The sequence below is a fragment of the Etheostoma spectabile genome, chromosome 22, assembly GCF_008692095.1.
Source record: "Etheostoma spectabile isolate EspeVRDwgs_2016 chromosome 22, UIUC_Espe_1.0, whole genome shotgun sequence".
Classification (NCBI taxonomy): Eukaryota; Metazoa; Chordata; class Actinopteri; order Perciformes; family Percidae; genus Etheostoma; species Etheostoma spectabile.
In genome coordinates this window covers 12,161,741-12,163,474 of record NC_045754.1, presented here as the reverse complement: position 1 = coordinate 12,163,474, position 1,734 = coordinate 12,161,741, and the positions used below count along the sequence as shown (strand labels likewise).

The 1,734-nt window shown below is 39.4% G+C and overlaps 1 protein-coding gene and 1 long non-coding RNA gene across 2 annotated transcripts in view; one reads left to right on the top strand and one right to left on the bottom strand.

The window, feature by feature from the left end:
• The window catches only part of vipr1b (vasoactive intestinal peptide receptor 1b), a 48,257-nt gene that overhangs the window by 25,597 nt on the left and 20,926 nt on the right, over positions 1-1,734 (top strand). Inside the window, exon 4 of the mRNA XM_032504188.1 lies at positions 620-720. Within this exon, the coding sequence (XP_032360079.1) occupies positions 620-720 (101 nt within the window). The remainder of the gene's footprint in view (positions 1-619; positions 721-1,734) is intronic.
• LOC116672378 (uncharacterized) overlaps positions 1-1,734 on the bottom strand; it is an 11,018-nt gene that overhangs the window by 4,111 nt on the left and 5,173 nt on the right. The window lies entirely within an intron of this gene.

Here is a 1,734-nt window from a genome sequence, read left to right as displayed (position 1 = left end):
CAAAAAGAACGTTAATCTTGCAATAAAAAAAATTGACGCGGTTAAAATGGGTTTGCGTTAACGTCGTTTTATAATGCGTTTAACTGACAGCACAATTTGTTACTCAAAATATTTGAATACAATCCTTCCAGTGATGCAGTATCTCTGCATTTCGTTGCCTTGTACCTGTGTAATGACAATAAAGTTTAATCTAATCTAAAATCTAATCTATCATAGGAGAGAGGGTTGTTTTAACCAGGTTTACGTAACACTCCCTACCAGAGTTACAATTCCTTAACTGGAGCATTTTAATATTTATTTGGGGTTGGATGAGTGACAATAGATTCTATTGAATAGAATCGTTTGGTGTCAATATCTGTAGTAGGCACCGATAATGCAGAAGTCAATAATGGCCAACATTAGCAGGAGAGAGTCATCGGGCAGGTTGTGGAATTTGTAAGGTTTTGTAGTTTTTTTCGCAGTGACTCAACAAGCCAGTATATGAGGCCACAGACAATATCACAGTATATCTCACAGCAGTACTTCGAGCTTTATAACTAGCCAATAACTTGGTGAGCAGGTAAAGTAGAAATCTACTGTCTGGGTGGCTGTGACCTCTTTATGTCATCTCCATCTCCAGGTAACCTCTCCAAAACCTGCACAGCAGATGGCTGGACTGAGATGCATCCCATTGACATCGCCGTGAACTGTGGATATAATCTCAACAGCACCAGCGATGATGTGAGTAAAATGCGGCAGTCATTAAGAGGCAACAGTACAGATACCCAATGGCCCCATTGTGACTGAGCTCAGCGGGACAGTGAGAAACTATCTCAAGAATCAGTGGGCAGGAAGAATTGAGTTGGAACATCTTTTGTTTTCTCTGTGGGTGGGTGTGTTGGGTCAATCAGGAAGATAGCTGTTGATTGTTGGTTTGCCTTTAGAGTTTATTTTTTACCCTTTTTGTTATTTTGTTCACACATCCGTAACATAAGACTGTACGTGCGTACTAAGGCTTCAAAAATAGTGCAGTTTCAATTATTGTTATTGTAGAATAAACCGTTTATTTCTGTAGACATCCAGAAATAAACGTTTTTGCTCCTGCTGAGTTTTATTCAAGGATTTGAATTTTGCAAAATAATCTTTATTGCCAAGAGGTAGATGAAAACTAGCTGTTTAAATATAGAGCTGATCAATATGGACGTCCGATTTTGGATGGAACCACAAATTGTCATTTTTACATTCTTGTGTAGGCTGTGGATGAATCATGTGACTAAAACCTGTTAATAAGTGTGTTTTAGAGATGTTGATAGGTTTATTTTTTAACTTTTCAGACAGCCTGCGTCAGGTCTTGCTAAGTCTAGATAAACTAAGCCTGCAATAGCTGGAAACACAACATATTATCACTATTTAGTTGATATGGTAAATTTAATCAAACAGTTGCCTATTCACACTTCCAGCAGATACGGAGTGTGGTAGGTTGGCCGGAGTGGCTAGGAAGGTGGTAGGTAGGCAGACACAGACATTGTTTGTTTCCAGAGGTGATTATTTATTTCCCAGTGGTCAGCAGCCCACGGGTAATTACATAATTAAAACTTAAAGACAATTCCACATACATATTCAATACACATTCAACTAGTAGCAGCGCTACCAACAGGCTTGTGATCCTAGCAGCACAGCCTCACCTCCCTGTTTCCCAGGGAGCACAAATCCCACTATTTACATAGGGTTGTCAATTCACACCCCACTGCTTCA